The following is a 17,360-nucleotide window of genomic DNA, read 5'->3' as shown; positions in this document are numbered from 1 at the left end:
CTGTGTAGTTACTGATCTGTACCCATTTCTCCTTGTCTCAAAAACGTTTAAAAAGGCTCTGCAAAGCTAGTTTGTTTTCAAGCACCAGCCGGCTCCTCAGAGTACCCCAATTTTCCTAATTCTTTCAACAGCCCATCGAATTGCCAGCCATTTTCCTACTGACGAGTATGTCTCTTGTTAGAACAAGCCTTTCATGTGTAATTCATCACACCAGATACTGGCACTGAGATCAGGAAAAGGAGCCGGTCTGAAGTCCAAGACAGAACAAGCAGCAGGTTAAAAAAAATGAAAAATTTCAAAGAATGCAACCTCATTTCCAAAACAGGCGGGAATTAAGCAACCACAGCTGTGATACATCAGCACCCACAGTGTCATGCTTTTCATCTGCCACAAGGCTGCTTATTATGCATCGATTTGGAGCAGTACAGAAGTGGCTGCGTGCTAGCATGACATCACTTCTTATTTATAAATCTTAATATCCCAAAGGAAAAGATAAGAACACAGGAAATACATTAGATCTATGAGGATGCCAAAATTTGCATGGTGGTCCACCTAGAAGCAATGGTTTTTCTAGCCTGGGCAACTTAATAAAAGGAGGTCAAAAAAGTGAGGAGCAAGAAGAGGGACTGAGGACTTCAATGCAGACAAACAGAAATTACAGCCCTTGAGAGTTTTATCTTCAGTGACAGAAGACCTGAGAGGGGAGTCTAGCAGAGATTTCTCATTTCTGGGATTCTGAAAATAAAGTAGTAATAATGCAAATATTTAGGCAAGATAGGTTTTAATAAAGTGAGCAGAAACTACTGATACTGTTGGACAATGTGTCCAATTCCAAACCCTCAATCTCACTCCTAAGTGAAAGAGTTCAAGAAGCAGAGCTCATAAAGGCTTCTCTGATACCATAAGCAAGCATGAGCCAATGACCAAGTTAACCTACCAGCTTCAACTCAAACTCCTCTGTTCATCTCAGATGGGACAGAGATCCATCACAGAGCAGAGTTCCATTTAACCAGAAGCTGACAATAAGTTAGAAAAGGCAGCAGTTTAAAATGAAATGATTACTTAGAAACTGCTTTCTTGTCCCCAAAACAGGTAACTGAAGGCCTTTGGTAGCAAAACTTCCACCCCACAACACACAGATCTGGACTTGTCATGTAGAAACTTTGCAGTGATTCAGAGACCCAGCACTGCCAGACAGCAACAGTGAGCACCAACACAGCAATCTGTCAACAGCTGAATGCATCCAACAAGGCTCTCATCTCAACCCTTAACAGGCATTACACACCTTCAGCTCTTGCAACACCTACACTGTTCCAGCTTGCAGTACCATGCACTTGCTCTGTCTCATGAAGATTGCCTTTAGTGTGTCACTGAAATCAGAAGGCAAGTGCAGCTGCTGTTTGAGTCAGCTGCAGCAAGTTGTATCACCAGTTTTGTGTCCATTCTGTACCAAACACACTTCCTCAACATGAAACAATACAGCCGATCTAAGGAAGATTTCTCTGCCTCTGAAGAATGACCTGAGATTTTAATATTCCTCCTTCTCCTGATCTAAAACTGACCCACCCACTATTGCTAGAAAATAAAGTTTTCATTTAAACACTCAGATTTAAGTTTATTCATACACAGCAAAAGTTCCACCTGCATATTAAAAACAAACAGATTAGAAGTAAATGTTTTATTCTTCCAACTAAATTCCAGTACTACAAGGGCAGTAAAACAATGATACACTGAAAAATTGCAGCAATAAACATTTGTTAAAGACTGATAGAATAAATAAAAACTACAAAAATGAGAAATCATATAAACCCATTCTTAACCCCCAAAAAAGTCATGGAATACAGAAATGCCCTCCTTCACTATTTCACAGGCAGTACTGTGGGCTATTTGCTTAAAATTGTCCTGGGATTACATTCTAACTTAACTGTGATTACAGCTCTGTTGTAGTGCACAGTTATGAAAACCACACTAACTTCAGTCAGAAGTGTCATTCTACATTTTTATTTACACAACCAGTGAAGGGCAACTTCTAGAACACCAGCTTTAATCCTTTACTTTTTCAAACTTATTAACATAAGAAGCCAAATCGTAATGATACAGCAAATGAGGCCACTGGTATTATTACAGGTAGCAAAGGTCCACATCCAGGTGGTACTGACATCAGGGAGCACTCCAAAACCAGTTGCTGCATAAGAGTGGTTGCCACTGACAAAAGCTTGAAATAACCTGTGTTCACAGGGGGGAAAAAATATGGCATTGCTGCAAGTCTTTACTGGGATAGCTTGCAACAATAAAACAGGGTGTATAGGGCAGCCCACATATGCAGAAAGTGTGATTCATGAAACATCTGGAAAGAGAGAGAAAAAAAAAAGAGAGTTAATGACAGCAGTAGTGAGTGTCAGCTCTGTGCAAACTTTCTATGGTAGTATCAAAACTGATTTCAAAATTAAAACCCCAGCATGCTATGGGAAAACAGTTCTAGATGTTTTAAACACAAACTGCATTTTCTCTCACACCTCCCTTTCAACCTCAATATTCCACATTTTTAATTTCAAGTATTTTACCTTGGGGCCTAGCAGCTTAACAGCAAACAATGGCCATTTAAATTATTGAACATTCAGTAACTCAATGCTGCTACAGGGACCAGAAAAAAGAGATACTCACAACTGGCAGGCTGTTCTCCATATCGTCGCATGATCTGATCATGCGTGAACTTCACAAATGCGTCATATTGTTCTGGAAGGATGAAGCAATAAAAGTATGAGTTTTAAGTTTAAATCAAGCAGAAAAAAAACTCGGGGGTTATTTTTATACACAGAAATCATTCATGTTAAACACACCCCCAACTAGTACTAGTTTTAAATAACTTAATACAGTTTATAGCTGCCATTTCTTTTTTATCTTCCAGAACAATTCAGCCAATGTCCCCTTAATTAAAAGGCTGTCCCTTACAAACTTCTGTAAATGAGAAAGATGGCAGTAAATTCAGAAAGAATTGTGCTGCACATAACAAAAACCTCAATATACCTCACACCTGCTAAGTATCACACACTGTACTTTGAAGAAATGAAGTGTGCCCATTTTACAGATCCATAATGGGGGCAGCGTAGTTAAGGAAAACGTGACAAAGGTCAGTGCTAGGGTTGGAAACATAATTTGTCTGCTCCTACCACTACTAGATTTAAGAAAATTAATTTAATGAAATGGAAACACAAAAGTACGGGAAAGGGATTTGCTACAGAGTTAGAAATTCTACTTGCTGACCACCAGAAAATCAAAAGCAAAAGAAGCTGAAAGGATGAAATGCTAAGTGACTAACTTTTAAGTAATTTCAATCACAAAAGTAGCTACTATGGGAGACATAGTTGATTGGACTGTATGAACATTGTTACTGTGTCATCTGAAATTCTGATATGGAACACACTTGGCTTTGAACTAAGCACCACTATTTCCCAGAAAGGTTACTCTTTCTACACACACATACATACATACAAATACATTTGCAATATTTTATTCAGTTTTAATACTGCACTCATCAGCAGGATATCACCTTTCAGAATTAGGAAATTGAACAAGGAGAGTAATATCTACCAGATGCCGCTCCTCTCCATTCCCCTTCCTCCCTTGTGGAAAAATACATGTGCAGCAATGTGGGGTGTTCTGAGAAAAGGGCAAGGTCAAAGAAGGCAATCTTCAACCAAAAATGCAGTTAGATTTGTAGTGGTTCCTAGTCCCACAGGTTTGCCCCAATAAAGTCCCCATCCTCTTGCAGGGATGAGCTTCACCTTTGAAGTAAACAGGGTATCAGTAATCAGCAAGTAGTGCAGCAGCAGCCCAAAGTACGGAGCGGACCCAAAGATCTAAGGACATTCATCCCTGACCAAGGGGGCCAGGGGTCAGCTCCCCTCTGCCAGAAGCAGGACTTGTTTCACTGCAGTTCTGACCAGCAGCTTTTCAGCAGCCATGCGAGGACTTCAGCCAAACAACAAAATAACACAGATTGAAGGATCTAGTGCCCTGAAACCATTTCAAAACATAACAGCAACTACAACTTTTCCTTAAAGTATGTATTAAAGGTGAAAATCAAACTTGCAAATGTTATTCCTTGAAGGTGGAAGTCAACATGCACAGCTGCTTTTTACCATCACCTTTGTTAGACGTACAGCTTTGCCAATTTTTAAAATACCTAGTTACTATAAAGCCCTTTTTTTGTGACATTCAGATTCAGAAGTTAAGCAATCCAAAGGCTGGAGCAGCCTACAGTGAACCACTTGAAAATTTAAGTGAACACTGCACAAACACTTACATAACTGTATTATATGCATCCTAAGTATTTTAAGTCAGGTGGCTAAATGACATGAACATAGATTCAATTACAATACTATAAAACACTGTTTTTCACAAATTCTTTAAAACCTTTCAAGCTAGTGTTTCCCTAAGGCTCTTGCAAAACCAAGTTTGCACCAACAGCAGTTTCAGTTCAGGTAATGGAGGCAGGAAGAAAAATCAGGGCATTACAATGATCTGAGTTCTCCATTTACCAAACATTTATTCTGCAAAAAAAGCAACTCTACTTGCAAAGAACATGGGAGAAGGAAAGAATAGGTAGTATCTGGCTAACTACCTGCTTGAGAACTTGAAAATATCCAAGATGCAAACATTCAGTTAAGTCACTTGAAAGAAGCTATTCAACTGAGATTTATTATGGAATTTCCAGTTACACTTCCTTTGACTTCACTTTTGTAACGAAGAGTATCACCTTACTGCATCAAATTTAGAAAAGGTTGTAACCATTCTGTCAAACAACCGTAACTGGCCTTCTATGTAAGGAATTTCTAAATTCTTTTGTCAGTCTTTGAATTCCCATATGATGTTGAAAATGTATTACTGGCTTAATGTATGTGCTGCAGTAACACGATCTTCCTAATTGCTCTTCGGTGAGCACCACGGTAAGAACAAGTAAACCTGAATCATCTCACAAAACCACAACTCCCAGATAGAATTCAATCCCCTCTCTTTCCCAAAAACAAACCCAACAATGCTCCTTTTGGGACAGAGAGACAGAGCACATGTAAGGAACCTGACCAAGGGGCTTCCTGTGTCAAGAACTACGAGCTTGTACTCCAACAGTGTCCGGAACAAATGTAAATCTATCTGATCTTCAAATGGTTATGATCCCTGCTCAATGAAATGCATTTAAGAAAATACAAGAAATGACCTAATTCCTAACATACATAAATTAGGAGAATAAAATTCTATAGAGTCCTAATTCATCAGGCTGAAGCAGGTTAAAAAGAACAGCACTGAAATGGAACACCAGGCCCACAGCAGCAAAAATATTCATGGCTCTAATTTTAGTTTTAAATCAATGTAATTTAAGAGGGACATAGAACTATAGCAATTTCTTACACAGAAATGGCAGATCAGCAAGTGCAGAACATTAACAGAACCTTGGGTGCAGAGACAATACTATCACAAGCAACCCACAAGCCTGGTGACCCTCTGGCTGTAAAGGGTTTTATTCCCACCTGAAGAGACCTGCCAACTGTAATTCTGATGTGTTTTCAGGTGGGAAGCAGAACAGTTGCAGGTATTCAAAAGCAAGTCTGCAGAAGAATGTGCTCAGATTTTCATTATCATGACACTAAATATTAAATTAGACTCCAAATCATACTGTGAAAGTATGAATGCGTAAGAATTTAGATGCTCAAATGCTAGCAAGAAACTTAGAGGTACAGGACCTTAAAAACTGAAGAAAGGTCATATTTACAATGCTGACATTACCATGATCTTTATGGAATGATAAGCTGGCATCAGGTGCCAAGAATTTCAGCTGAATTGTGAAATACAAGAATTCAACATGGAGCATCAGAAAAACAGCTGAACTGATTCTCAAGCAGATAACCAAACACTGCTGGCAGCAGTGTAATGTTAAGTAAAGGGAAGAGAAAGGGAAATCTAAAGTACTGTCATCTTGCCAAATTCCAGAAAAAGGAAGTCAGTTCCCAAGCAGGAAAAAAACAAAACAAAAAAACAGTCCTTCAAAAAGAGATCTAAAGGCAGACTTTCTGGAGGAAAAAAAGAAAAAAAAGAAAAAAAAAAAAAAAAAAAAAAAAAAGGGGAAACTGCAATTCAGACACAATAGCAAGAGAAAGTTCTAACTGAAATAGAATCACTGTCTGCACTGAGTAGTAATAACTAAGAGTCATACTTTCTATCCAAAGCAGCACAGAAGGAAAAAAAAACTATCAAAGGGAGTATTTTTTTTTTTTCCATGTCATGTATGCAACCCCATTCCTTCATCAGATTAGGTCAGAAAAAAACATACACTGTAACAAAAATAAGAGAAGTTTTAAGCTTTCAATCTCACTCTGATGTATATTATTCTGAACTATAAGATACCTGCAAGTTTTGTGGTCAAAATTTCTTCATACTCTTCACGGATTTTCTCTTCACGCTCTTTCAGCAAACGTTCACAGATCATTCCAACTTGTCTGAGAGTAAACAGGGGCTGTTCTTTTTTCAATGGTGATGATGCTGCAGATGAAGTACCTAAGAGTAAATATTTGGGCATACCAATTTACAATTATAAGCAGATCAGAACCAATTTTTTATAATCAGGTTTTTTCCCACCTTTTATATTAAAGGAACTTTACAAAACATTTAAAGACAATTTTTTCTGCTATTTGATCCTCCTAGTTACTACTGAAGCAGAACTGGATGCTCAAAAGGAAGCCATCTGCAATGGACAATACACACAACTATCAAAATCCCAAGAGTATCACACTTGAACTGTGAACACCATTTACACGGCAGTTGCCATACACAAATTAAAGCTTCTATTCTATAGAAAACATATAGTACAGTATATTGGTGCCAAGACAGCTGCTCTGCAAAAGCCTATTACAGTATCTGTGACAGAGTAGGTAGGATGGTCTACTGAAAACAATGCCAGGTTTTTGTCCAACCAATTCTTTAAATGAAAAGCTACCATCTTCCAGACCAATGCCCTTATTGCCAAAAAAAGCAGCAGTAACTAGTGGAATGTGTCACAACACAACAGGTAACAGGGAAAACTATTTACTCAAATGGAATCTGACAGAATAACAGAATACAGCAGAATTACACACGATTTATGGCCAAAAAACCAACAGTAACTGGTGAGACAGTGACATAAACCACCAAGTAAATAGAAAAAATTGTTTACACAAGCAGAGTCTAAGAAAACAGAGGAAAATTACACAGAATTATCTGGGTACCTGGCAAAGCTGGTCCAGTAAGGAGAAATGCATGTGGCTGTGCATCAGTAGAACAACAAGGATCTGTCTGCTGGAAGCTATTTTCTAAATGTCTTCTCTTCTGCATGCGTTTGTACTCCTGTTTTATGTTGTACAGAATTTGTTCTAAAAAGAAAAGAAATAACAAAACCAAACCCCTAATATAATTATCTTTACATTTCACCTTTTTTCTTGATTTCCACTCAAACATCAAATGCTGTAGGTAAGTAACAGATGATAAAAGATAGACTCCTAAAACATGACCTGTAAAACCCACATAAACTGATTAAAAGAAAGGTAACCCAGACTATTTTCAGTAGGAGAACACTAGCAAAAATGTTCTTTGTTAAGGTCAAGTATTGGCACCAGAGTACTGCTAACAAAAAAACCCAGCATCCTAAAATTTAGGAACAATACAATGAGCATGGATAAAAATTTGGCAATAAAACTTATACTGGTATTAATTATCTTTGCTTCATATATTTAATCTCTAATTTTATCTTTCACCCACACACAGCATTTATCACTCACAGAGTTAACAGTAACAAGAGACTCTAGCATAAAACATCCACATGAATTGCCATTCCTATCTGCAGGTCTGAGTGGCCTGCTTCACAGGCAGCACAGTGAAGAGGAAAACACAATTTAGACAGTATGCATTAAGCACCTACTGCTTAAAATATCAAAGAATTGGAAGCTGACAAGAAAAATACAAAAGCTTTCCACGACATTTTTGACAGCCTCAAATTTGTCCACATAAATGGATCAACAGTCTTCTTTAAAGGAATATGGCAATATGCAGTGCAGTTTTTGATTGCAATAAATAAAGTACAGCAAATTATTTTAATAATCTCATCTCCACTGTAGAATCTTAAGGGAAAGAGTAATCCTTGCAACAGGAACCAATCCTGTGTGCTTTCTCTCTGAAATTCCAAATACCAAAGGGCATTCAGGTGCATCAGTGGCCTAACTGGGAATGTTAAATTTTCAAGGAAAAAAAGGAATTTTCTATTTTTTACGTAAGACTTTCCCATAAAGAAATTTCCAAACACTCTCCTTTATAAGAACTCTTACTTTAAAATGCTTAAATGCAGCAAGAAAAAGATTACTTGCATGATTGCCTTCCACTGACACTTCTACAATTTTAACAAGGACAACTTTCCAAAACTCAGATACATATAAATCTGTTTGATCATGTCAGAATTACAAAGGACTCTACTCAGAACCTTCCTGTCGCATTTTGCCAATACAATACCATGAAAACTTAAACCAAATTTCGTATTTGTAATTCCTATGCTATTGAGCTTGCATATCTGAACCCTTCTAAAAAGGAACCATGTGATTGATGCAGGTAACTTCAGCTACAGCTGTCTTCAGTCAGTTGGCTGAAGCCTCTGCTAGACCAAGTGGAAGCAAACACCAATTCTCAGTTCAGAAGTCTAAATACTGTCATGATACAATTCCATGAGTCAGTCAAGAGATTTCCAATTTATAAAAAGAGAGGAAACTGTTTTGAATCAACAAAGGAGCTTCTTGGATTTTGTCCTCTAATTAAGGACTTGATAACTTTTCAGTCCCATGCCTGTAGCTCTACATTTTTCAACTCTCTAATGGGAGGTCAGTAATATGGTAAATGCAGAAGACATTAATAAAACAGTAATAAAAAAGCACAGCAGGTAAATTAAGAGAAGGAACCACAAGAAAGTGGCGCAGGGGGATGGAGGATTCATACTTTCTGTATTACAAGGCACATACACTCCTGTATGGTACCAAACTACATAAATCATGTGAAGATATAGTCAGGCTTCCATAATTAAACAGAAACCCATGCAGAGTTGGTCACGTGCATATACACACCAGTTAAGAGAACCACCTAACAATATTTATACTCCTACTATTTATACATTTATAATGGCATTATAGTGGTAGAACACTACCTCTCCTCAAAATCAAGTGCTGTTCTGGCTGCAGTGATACTGCATAATTTTGAATGGGAACCAAATTAACTGATAGGATCATCTGTCCTAAAGCATGATTACACTTCAAGAAACATGACTGCGCATATTCACACTGCATTTGTATTAACTGAAGAACATAACAGACCATGACCATCCTGCACTATGACTACTTTGTCCTGGCTATACTTTCTAAACTCCATGTGACCTGCAAAAAAAATCATCCAAATTTCAGGTGTAACAACTAAGCTAAATATCTTTTCTACAGTTCTCCTTTTATCTTTTTGCAGAAACATTCTCAAACCACATTAACCAAAATCGTTAAGGATGATAAACATAAACAGTCTGGCCAACTGATACAACTCCAAGAGTTAAATCAAAACAACAAAGGAGCCATGTCTCCTTGAATCCTAACAAACCCTTGAAATTAAACAAGGAATAATTCAGAGAAAATGTTAAAACACCAGCCAGAATAGAAGGAACAAAAGCAAGGGAGGGGTGTGGGGGAAACAGGGAGAGGAGGAGAGAAATCAGGTGTGGACTTTCGGAAAACAGGAACAACTAGGATAGAAAACTATGATTTGTGCACCAAAGATACATGATGCTATTTCAAATTATACTGAATTGTGGACAAGAAGTCTTAATCATATTACAGCAATTTCATCTACTTATAATTTGGCAGCACTTTTCAAATTGCCACCTTCAAATATTGCTGTCAAAATCAAAAATCTCTAGAAACACTACTGACAGATACTAGGAGAGCCCCCATCCTAACAAAATCACTTTACAGTTAGTATTACTATGACTTCGGCTAAAGGTATAGAACTAAGCAAACTTTAAGAGAAAGGACTATTTAAACATGACACTGCCTACACTGCAAACAGCAACCAGGAGAAAAAAAGCCTGAAATGTTAAGCACTGACTGAACACTTGCTAAGCATACCCATAAGCTGTTTTGGTAAATGGTATTCCTCTGTTCAGACTAACTTAGAAGATTAAAGGCACAACAGCTCAGCACAGAGAACTGGACCATAAGGTATATTCGGTACCTTGCTGATAGGAGGCAAGGAGACTGACTCATCTCATACTTCCCGATTTCTACCACTTATAAAATGGAGATTAACAGTCAGGAAACCCAAGTTTAACACAGCACCAAACTTTTAATGATTTCTCACATGAATCATGAGACCAGGAATACTTCAAATAAAGCAGGCACATTTTTATATCAGCAAAGACTAAGTACAGACATTCTTATTAAGTTACAGTAGCATAAAAATCTTATTCTTAAAACAAAACTGCTTCACTGTGAAGTGCAATGTAAGCCTGCAAATATTTATGACTCATTTTAAATGAATCTTTAAATGAAAGTCTCAATTTAAATTAAATGAAAATCTCAATGCTAAATAAAATAATCTAATGCAGTAAGAAAAACTATTTAAATGCACCAAGTTACTTCTCCCATTTTCGGTTCTGTTTCATAATTCCACACAAATATATTAACAACATTTTTATAGCACTTGCAGGAAGCAAGTGAAATACTAAGGTAGTGCAAATCAGACAACTTCTGAACACCATCTATACAGCAGACATCTAAATCTAAAGACTTTTAAAACTCTGACCCAGTTAAACAAAGCTTAGAATTAGTAGATCCAACCTACTTTTGCTTCCAGAAAACCTCCCTGCTTTTTCAAGCTCGGTTTTTTAACTTCTCCAGCTTCCAATTATTTCTGAGTATTATCTCTGCAGTGCACAACTGAACTAAAATGTTCACTGAAGTGGTGTCAAACACAGTACAGTATTTTTATGTGCCTCAGTGTGGAGGCCTGAACTGTCCTTTGAAACAATGACATGCATTTTAATTAACAAATTATTTTATATACAAGATCTTAGAATCTGAAAGTGCACTCATTAAAGAAAATCTACTGTCACCTTCTCCAAGACTATAAAATTAAAGTGAGAACTTGCATCACATATATTACAACTTCCTAGATATTTTAAATAAAAGCTTTCATCCACCTTGAACATACAAACAACAAGTTCAAATCATATATTGTACATGAGACAGTGATTTGATCTGAAATGATAAAAGGAATATATTTAATATGATGAAACACACATCACTGTGACCTATCCTCAGTTTATTTGTGATTTCACTCTTTCCTCTGTGCTCAGTGTTTCCTACTGGTTAGAGATGCCTCTGAAGGCGCAGAGCTATTTAACAGGAAACACCAGGCAGAGGTGCTAAAACTGAAAATTAGACTTCTCAAATATGGCGTAGCAGCAAGAAAAAGCCATACTGCTAACACACCGAAATGAATTAGTACTTCATAAATTGCATTTCAAATACGACTATGAATCTCTACCAGTTACACAAGAATCTGTTTTATGTCCCTTTCTCCTTCAGGTTCAAGGCTAAGATTAAGAAGGAAAAATGAAAACTGCCATTCCCTCACCATAACCACCAAAGGCATCAGGGATTCAGACAAATACATCTGAATACAATGAAATAGATGGATACTCTTTTTTATCCAGAGGTGTATACTGAGAGAATAAAGTTGAGTATGTAGGTTAAGTTTTGCATTAAGATCTTTCAGAACTTGAGATGTCATCTGGAGAACAAAGATTTCCGAATGAAGAGAAGATGAAATATGAACAGGGTAAAATAGAGTTCAAGTTTGATATCTCAAATATGATTGTCACACTAATGGATTACAAAGCCAAATATTAATTTCCAAGGAGTGATGTAGTCTTCCTACTTGCTTTAATTCATGGTAAGAAGTCAAGTTAATATTTTTCAAAATTCTGCCATCTAATTACTTCATCCTGACCTGTAATTACCTAGAAATTATGTACACGGAGACACCACTTCAATTTAAAAAGTTAACATGGCAAACAATTATTTTCTCCTTTTAATAACTGCTTATCAACTATGAAGGTGCTGACTGTTTTACTTGAAGTACTTTCTTTGGGCTTTTTAAACTAGCGTCTCAATCTCTCATCACAGTTCCTGGCTTCTCTCATTTAGCTAAAGGAAAACTCAGCAAAACACACAGGAAGGTGGACTCAATGTGCTGAAATCAGAGTAGCAGTCTTCCTGGCCTGAAATGGAACCTTTAGCTCAGGTTTCAGTTTGCAATGTCACCACATTCAATGTATGCATTCAAACTTAAAGCATGCCTGAGATTTCTTCTAAGTAATCAACCAAATGTTATCCTGATGTCAGTGACATCTTTAGGGATTTTAACTTCTGTTAAAACAAAACTGCTCCACTGTCCTAGTTCAAATTAACATATAACGTAGTTCCATTAGACTTTCAACCTTATTCAACACCTAGTTGATGTTACCACATTCCTACTTTTGGTCTCCCCACCAGACTACTGACATACAATGTTGATTTTAAGATGCCAGTTTCCTCAAATGGCAGCACTGCAGCAGAGCAATAGGTAAAAGTATTCCTCAGGCTTTTTTTTCTACTTAACCAGGGAACCCTGGCAGAGATAGAAATTAAAACAACCCAAATATTCCTCTTGCTCTCTTGCTTTGGTCTCAGATATCAACCACTCCACTTATGCTTCTCAGTTAGGCATGTTAAAAGGTTAGTTACAGAATGTATACTTTCAGAAAGTATGCTCCCCCTCAGAGGAGTATGCTCTAAGATGGGGAGAAGAAAGATAACGGGTGCATGCTGACACCTCATAGCCCCTGGCTATAGCTACGGAGCTTGCCATGGACTGGGGCACAGAGCAGAGCACCTCACAAGATCCAGTTACTCCAGGTTTCAGGCTGACAAAAGTTCTGGCTCTCCCACAAGAAGGATGCTCACATATGCATTAGCTCATTCTGCAAATGTGTTATTTATGGAAGTCCCCGTTCTCCTGATCAAGGGACTGAGGAATGAAAAATAAATCAAGCAATGCAAAATGTATTAGACACAGCAATTAGATCTTTCCCTTCACATAAAAAATTGTCACATTGCATTTATCAGACTTGCCATTGAAACAAAAAAAGCAGCTTCAACATTTTATGACATCTCCTACCAAGGGTATTTAACATTTATAGTCACCATGGGCATCTATATAGAAACTTCTCATAGAAATTAAATTATGAAATCCAGATGCAGCCATTACGTGACTTTTTTTAAGGGGTGGGAATGTTTTGTTTTTTCAGATCCTAATGATTTCTGCAATACTGGAGAGCAATGAGAGACTTGGCATCTCACCAAGATAATTTAGCAATAAATACACATGTGGATAAGTTAACAAAACAGAAATTAAGAAGAAAGAGATGCAACACTACTAGTATGCAACACTCCAAAGCCACTGGATCTGCTCATTTAAAAGCTAAACCTATGCTCAGCCATTGCCTGACCAAGTTTCAGACTGGAGTTCAATTTACTCAAGGGGCAACTCAAAGGTCATAGGAGGACAGCCCACAGGGAAGACTAACTGTTCTTCCTATACAAAAAGGTCAAAGACATTTTCTTGCTTTAACTTTAAAAACTGTGTCAATTACATCAATCTTATTCCAGACTATTCTGTGGAAGAGAAAGGACATACCAAAGGCAAATTCATCTACCTTGTGTTTGTAGAGTCCCTTACGATAGGCCTTTTCTTAACAGCTCCAACCACTACGGTTTTTAGTTTGCAACATTAGTTAGTTGCTGGGGAAGTGTTGAGGCCGTTGAATACTTCAGATGGAGGAAAAACTGCATGCGCTAAAGTCGGTAGATTTCTTTCAAGTTAACCTCTGGCTCTGGATGAAGTGTGTAAAAAAAACTTTTGATCTCAGTCTGTCTTCAGAGTTTCTATGTACCAAGAATTAGGAGATTTGAATCCCTAAAATCAACATTATTTCTCTCTTCTGTCCCCCCAATTTCTTTCAACTGTATTCCCCCTACTGTAGCTTTGATCTCAGAAATGTCCAAACATGCAGGTTTTCAACAACTAACCTACCTCTGAATTTAAAAAAATTAAGTTATTTTTTTCTCTTTTCTCCCCACTCCCAAACAATCTATCACCTGGGTAAAAATGCAAACAATGGTTCCAAAACATCCAGCAGAGAACAAAGAAGTAATATTGCCAATATTTTCTCCTTTCATCCTTGAATTCCTTTAACAGCTTTGAAACAGAAAAGCACCCTCTAGACTTTAGAGGAAACCCAACGAGTGTATGCATAACACATAGGCAGCATCCAGACCCAGGTGCAGTTATTCTGATTACACAAAATAGTCTCACTTACAGCTAGAACTTAAATGAAACTAAAACTCATCTGCAGTATTCAAGCAGTAGAAAAATATTTAAGAAGAGCCACTCTTTCAAAACTAAACCAGTATTACACCAGGCAGGTATGTTCTGCACTGCTTATAGTGAACATCGTTTTAAAACCATCATTCCACATGCAAATAATGCTATTCAAAAATCAGCAAATGCAGCTATGAGTATGCTCAAGCCAGTAAGCACAATTCCACAGAAAGTACAGACTGAAAAGCCACAATTGCAGTTTGACTGCCAAATTCACCAAGAAACTGGAAGTGACCTAACAGCTGTTCAAATAACCACAAAATATTAAAACACTCTTGTGAGAGATAAATTTCATCCTGAATAAGCCTACCCTCTCTCAGACAGACATTGGTTATTTGTCTATGACCACTCTATACAGACAGCTGTTTTCTCATATGACTACCACACTATATTCTCAGTACACCCCTCCATCAATCTGTATTCTGCTTCCAGATAATTCATTTTTGAAATGACGATGTGGTTAAGAAGTTCTGGTGCTGATATGGTCTCCACTGTGTGAAGCTAAACACTACCAGGTCAGAATATCAGATAGAAGAAAAACGTTTAAGCATGAACTTAAAGTCTAAGCATCAGGTCCTTTACATCCAGAACTCTGATTTCATACGAACATTAATTCTCATCACAGAAAATTCAGACACTCTTCAAGTCAACTGAATTCTGACTACTGTTAATAAATTTCCCAACACAAAATCTAACACAAAATGGTGACTCAGGAAGCCTTTTTAAATTGGACTTGAATTCTTTTCATACAAACAGCATGATTTCTCTGACTCTAATGCAGACATCTGCATCAGAAATTGTCATGTGAACTCATTTTACAGTCAATGGAAAGCAATACATATTTCTGGAGCACACTAGGCCTCAACCTAAGTCAGAACTCTAGAACAAACCATCTGATTCTTCCAAGTGACTACCAGGAAAAATGCAAACTATTAGCTCACAGGTATATTTACAAAATTAGATGAATCACACACAGTCTTTCAACTGGCTCCTTTAAAATTATGAGCCCTAATTTGCCCAGCGAGGGTTGATATGAAATATACAATGTGATAATACCCCCAAATTCAACTGAAACTAAAAGCTAAGCAAGCTGATTAACAGATACGTTTATACCAGCACAGTGTAAGGATTTTTTTTCTGTAACAGAAACCACAGAGGGAGCTTTTAAGCAAAACCCATGTAAACGTGCACAACTTATAAATGCTTCAAGTTTTGCTTAGGAGCATTCAAGTGCTGTACCAGACATTTTGATTTACTGTCATTCACTCCTCATTACATTAAATGCATTTTTTATACATAAAATACATCCTTGTCTGTACAGATATCACCTTTTCACATGGATTTGCACCTGATTTTCACAGAAGATAAAGAGGCCTGTATTTGCTCTATTTCAGTAACATTTCAGTTTTTAAGGCCTTCTGAATGGTTAGGTATTAGGTTCAGAAGCTTAGATATTACCTCAAGTACCGCTGTAGGTTGTCTCTTCCGAAAATTCTATTGATTTACCTTCTTTCAGCAATACATATTTACTGGCCAGACAGTATTTAATATTAAATATTCAGAACCTAAGCTCTCCAACCCCAAAGAAACAAACAAAAAAAAAATCACTGCAAAGAAGCAACACTTATCCTCTAAAACCATCAAATTAGGTCTGATTTTAAATATCTGTTTCAAAGTACATGCAATGCCTCTCTGTACCAGGGAGTGCCATCCATCACAACTCTCATCCCAGACCGCTGACTCATTCAAGATCCTTTCCTAGAGGTTCAAAAAAATATCAAGGCACTGATGCCAAGTTTTATACTGTATGCCCTCTGTATTTCCTCCATATCAATTTTTTATTATTTGATTAAAACCTGTAAAAATGTATTGTACGGTACCGTTTTATGAACTAAGAATACTGAAACAAGGCACTGTCGTACAAATTTGAAGATTCAAACTTAGTGCTTGGTAACCTGGAGCCAACTTTCGTTATAAAAGGGAGTACCAAACACAACAGCGGAAGGAATTCTGCTGTAACAACTGCAGAGGGCTTTTTTTTTTCCTGCACACAAAGGACACGGATACATCCATACCTCGGCGCTACAGCCGCTTATGGCCGCGAGCTGCACCGTCCCTGAGTGCATTGCTGGAAGCTGCCCACTGGACTAAGCATGGCACGGGCCAGTCAATCCTGCAGGCCCAGCCAAGATTCGTTCCCTTCTTCTCTCCCTACTCGCTGCTAAAAAGAATTCGGTTGATTTTTAATTGACAACCATTACACAAGCAGACCTCGAGCTTTCAGGGCCGCCGGTTGACTCATCTCTCGTACCTTAAGAATGTAAAAGGGTTTCGTTCTTGCCCCGCGTCTCCCAGACGAGAGGAGGAGACCGCCCGATTCCATTTTATCTGCCCTAAAGGCAACTCTCACCCTTACAGACAACCGCTTTTAACGCCCGGTTTTCCTACGGAACTTTTAAGGATACCACGGAAGGGGTTATCCGGGACGATGGCCCGTATTAAGGGGCTGGGAAGTGGGATTACCCCTTTGTTTTATCCGCTTTTGCTTTTTCCCACTGGCGTTTTGCGGGTGATGGATGACAGGCCGGCCTCCCCGCCCTGCCCCCCTCGCCCTCCCCCGATGTCTGAGCAACGGGAGGAGGTGCCGCCGCCTCGACCCACCGATAATGGCTGCGAGGAGGGATCGACTGGGGCCCTGCCGACTCCCGACCCCAGCCCCACCTCGGTCACACCCCCGTCCCCTGCCGCCCCCAGCGTTTCCGCAGCTCGACTCGCCCCTGCGGCTCTCCTTGCCACATCCAGGCACCCATGGAACAGGAGGGAGGGGG

The 17,360-nt window shown here is 38.2% G+C and overlaps 1 protein-coding gene across 6 annotated transcripts in view; it reads right to left on the bottom strand.

Annotated features, from left to right (window-relative positions):
- Positions 1 to 1,594: 1,594 nt before the first annotated feature.
- Positions 1,595 to 17,360, bottom strand: part of AKIRIN2 (akirin 2) — a 16,916-nt gene continuing 1,150 nt past the window's right edge. Inside the window, exons 2-6 of one of the 6 annotated variants that reach the window (XR_001520225.3) lie at positions 7,260 to 7,403; positions 6,403 to 6,552; positions 3,592 to 3,785; positions 2,665 to 2,736; positions 1,595 to 2,347 (exon numbers count right to left, since the gene is read on the bottom strand). Coding sequence is in view for 4 of the 6 variants with exons in the window: in XM_015620770.3 (XP_015476256.1) it covers positions 2,618 to 2,736; positions 6,403 to 6,552; positions 7,260 to 7,403 (413 nt within the window). In the remaining 2 variants the exon portion in view is untranslated. The other 5 variants (XR_001520226.3, XM_015620772.3, XM_015620771.2 and 2 more) reach the window with 5 other exon arrangements.

The sequence above is a fragment of the Parus major genome, chromosome 3, assembly GCF_001522545.3.
Source record: "Parus major isolate Abel chromosome 3, Parus_major1.1, whole genome shotgun sequence".
NCBI lineage: Eukaryota > Metazoa > Chordata > Aves > Passeriformes > Paridae > Parus > Parus major.
This window is presented reverse-complemented; position numbering and strand designations above follow the sequence as displayed.